General features: G+C 31.6%; 1 protein-coding gene across 1 annotated transcript; it reads left to right on the plus strand.

Moving 5' to 3' along the window:
- The first annotated feature begins 1,058 nt into the window (after positions 1-1,058).
- On the plus strand, positions 1,059-3,637 carry LOC149478674 (uncharacterized). The gene is made up of 2 exons (XM_089708571.1): positions 1,059-1,240; positions 1,719-3,637. Exon 2 carries the CDS (start codon positions 1,725-1,727, stop codon positions 3,420-3,422), a length of 1,698 nt encoding a protein of 565 aa, XP_089564697.1. The 5' UTR covers positions 1,059-1,240; positions 1,719-1,724; the 3' UTR covers positions 3,423-3,637.
- Positions 3,638-4,167: the final 530 nt, after the last annotated feature.

A 4,167-nucleotide genomic window follows, 5' to 3' on the forward strand; every position in this document is an offset into this window, starting at 1 on the left:
CATGTGTTTTATTGTTCCATTCGTTTCATTTATTTTTTAATTGATGTTGGATTGATATGAAGTAAATTTTTTACAAACTTTATTTAAAAAGTGATTGACAATTTTAAATTGTGCTGCTTATTTTAAAAAGCAGTCAAATTCAAATCCAAAAGTTTTATTTAGTATCAATTTTAAGCATGTGAAGGTTTGCTACAATATTAGAATGGGAATGAAACTAATATAAAAACAGGTACCTATTCTGATGTAAGCGTAGACAGAGAATCCAAAGGTTTCTCTGTCTACGGATGTAAGAAACCTTTAAGAGCGTATACGCACTATGCGGGTAGCCGCATTGCGGGTAGCCGTCCGGCTGACCGCAAGCACAATTATGTGCGTAATATTCATTTCTATGCGCACTGCGATGCGGCTACCGCAGACCGCACAGTGCGCATAGAAATGAATATTCCGTACATAATTGTGCTTGCGGTCAGCCGGACGGCTACCCGCAATGCGGCTACCCGCATAGTGCGTATACGCTCTAAGAAACAAAAAAAAAAAATGGTTGCCTGTAAAGTCGGTTTTACGGGCGAAGATTTTACGTGACAACGTCTTTTTCTCGATCATAGTTGAGTGGGAGAGAGACGCAAGGCATTCGGCGGGCCTCTCTCTCGTTCGGTGACTCATCGTAACGTTACCGAGCGTTACACTTTTTCATAAGTGACTCCCAGTCGCAACCTAATTTAAGACGTTGTCACGTCAAAAGAGATTCTCCCCTTTTGAAAATACGGCTGTTTATTGATTAATAGATTATTTATTGAGATATAGTCATACACTAAAGCAATATATTAGCAGTTTCGTATCGGACTAAACGGCAACTCTTTAACGATAGAAAAGAACAATATCGAGATAAACAATTACAATTTATATTTATGAACATAATTATATACTATATTCTTTATGATTTAATTTTCAAAAAGAAGGAATTGGGTAATTTGAATCAGATGACATGACTCCGTCAAAAGTACTCGTATCCAAACTCGATTTAACTCCATAAAAACATGTCAATAAAATAACCGTCACTGAACACCTGCCGCAAACCTTGTATGAAATTTTAAAGGAAGTTTATTGTTATCAAGTATAAAATTATGAATGAAAAGTGTGGTTAATAAAGTGCGTGGTATAATATTTGATACGAATAAACTGTGTATATTATTCGTGAAGTAAATTCTGGCTTAAAAACAGGACAAAACTGCTTAAATGGGTAAGTGTAGTGGAGCGTAACATAAAAAATAAATTTAGCATAACATATGAATGAAATCTGTTTATTTGTAACGTTTTACTTAATAAATATAAACTATACATGAGATTAGTGTGCGAATTTCATGCATCAAGATAATTTAATTAATGTGAATCGATTGCACTTGTAAGCTTTCGCTTCAAAAGCTTTTGGTATTCAATTTCCTTACTGCGTACTTACGATCAACACAATTTTATACTACTACTTTATCTTTATTAGTTCACATAAATTTTACATTTATTAGATTGTTTACTTTTCCTGTAATGTTTATATGTAATTTATTTTGAAAGCATTACAAATACATATTTGATTTTGATGTAATATTCATTGTTCGTGTATTTATAGCAATTGAAACATGCAAATATCTATCTCTTTCAATTAAATGTTGGTTACAGATTGACCTAAGTTATTCTATATTAAATTTCAATTATATTTATTTCAGTTAATAATGAACCCAGTCGACAACAACCAGTTTGAAGTCAGATCAGCAAAACGAAAAATCAAAACCGGACCCAATGTATACTTGAACCCTGCCCTGGACTTGCTCGCCAATGAGGACCCTATGTGTAACACAGCCATGGAAGTAACACCTAATAAGAGACGCAAAAGAACAATGAGCTGTGATATAGCTGCATTTGAGAACACTGCTTTAGACCTGGGGATCAGCAAGGCAGCTGTAAACGAATTTCTAGTTAGAGAGCTTCAGAATGTCAATAAGAATATAAGAGCATATGAAACACCTATAAAGACTAGTGCTGAAAGCAGTGCTGAAATAGACGAACCTATTTATGCAAATTTAATCAATACACCGCCTGTACCGCCAAGAAATTACTCTTCTGAAGTTATTGAACAAAATACTATGCCTGATATGGATCACTGTAGCCTTAACGACAGTGTAGCGGAAGTCGATTCTGGAATATCAATTTTAGAACAAAAATCCAATAATGAACTTGAAAATAATGATCTCTCTGTTATAAATAACACAACAAACATACAAACAAATATCACAAATCAACTATTTGTTAATAATTCAACAAATCTCAATTTAAGTTTCATTGACAGACTCGCTCTAGATTCTCCACAAACATCCAATAAGTCATTATATTTTGATGATGATTTAAATGAGAGCAATATAATGGAAATAAAAACTATAACAATAATAACAAAGAAGAAAATTGTGCCAAAGAAAAATACAAATCCGTTCCTAGATCCGAATTTAGATGTAAATGAAGAAACAACTGGAGAAAATCCATTTTTAAATGAAAATGCTAATACACATGAGATGGAATATAACGAAGAAGCTTTAACAAGGCCAATAGAAATGCCTGCACCACAGAATTTGATGCCTAGGAGATTATTTGTGAATGATACAAATAGTACAATATCTACTGTAAATGAGTCATCATTGAACACAGATTGTCCAGAATATGAGAATGTAGAATACAGACCAGAAAGTCCTATTTACGAAAATATTGATGATATACAATATGTGGAAGATCCACATTACAACAAGCAAAGCAAAATCCTTGGTCACGACGTTTCGAAATTTAACGCGTTAGATATCATGAACTTAAACAAGATGCTCCAATCAAACACATCTAACGAATCGACAGACAGTAAAAAGGATTTGAAACACCACATTCTAAAAGCTAGTAACAAACTATCAAAGAAAGTGTTCAAAACATTGAAAAAGACATTCAAAGGTGACAAAATTGAACACAACACGACTCTAAATCCATATGAAGTCCCCAGAAAACCGCCGAAAGAAAAAATTGAGAAAAAAGACTCCGGTATCGAAAATCCAGCTTTGAAACTTGATAATTCTGATGACATAGAAATAGAAGAACTGATTGAGAATGAAGATGAACAGTATGAAACTATAAAGACAATAAGAAATACTAGATTAAATGGTAATGTAACACCTCTGAAAGAAAGATCAAATGACAATGATTTGTCTCATAACAAAACATATACACCAGGAAAGAAAGTCAGATTTGATTCAACATTAAACAGGGAAAAAATAATAACTGGAGATAGTTTTGACTGTGATATACAAAGTCCAGGGTTTGATTCCAAAATTGACAAATACCATGATGAGTTGGAAAACTGCATAAATGAAAGGAAGTTTATCCAGCAAAATATGTAATTTTCTATAATAATAGATTTAGATTTTCTGTACAAACTAGAATAGGTTTTTTATACTATGTTCACTATTGTGAATTATTTTTATTTATTTTCTAGATATAAGAAAAATCCACCAAATACATATTTGATAAACTTCTATATACATACTTACCAAAAACATTTATAAAAGTAGTTACTATGTCTTAGTTTTCTAAACCAAAAAGAATAATAACAATAATTACCAAACTATTAGTTAAGTTTTTTTACTATTAAGTATTAATGTACTTAATTTTATACATTTTTCGAATTTATTTTTTAATAATTTTTTACTTGAATACATCATAATAATTAATCTAAGTCAATGTTTGAAATATTTCTTGCCGAATATTATACTGTTATTGAAGTTTAGTTTTTAAGTATTTATGAAAATAAATTAATATAAGGCAATGTGGTTTATGTTATTTTTTCTTGCTTATTGAATACAGTGTTAAATGAACTGCATATTTTTTTTCTGTTTTATAATATGTTTCTTGTTTACCATAAAATAGTGAGTATTGGTATGTGGTTGGTAGCTTCGTGTATCTTATACTATTATAGACTAGATAACTAGGTTTATCTGAAGCATATGTGTATGTTCTATATTATCAATTATGGTTCTCTCTGGTAGAGGTACAAATCTAAATCTTAATATACAGGGTGTACCAAAAAGTAGTGATGAACGGAAGCTGAGAGGTAGAGGACCTAAAGGGCTATCCGAATCACCCCCA

This window comes from Colias philodice, chromosome 21 (assembly GCF_061535455.1).
Source record: "Colias philodice isolate Cphi_HAF_F1 chromosome 21, ilColPhil1 Martin Lab GWU primary, whole genome shotgun sequence".
NCBI classification, from domain to species: Eukaryota; Metazoa; Arthropoda; class Insecta; order Lepidoptera; family Pieridae; genus Colias; species Colias philodice.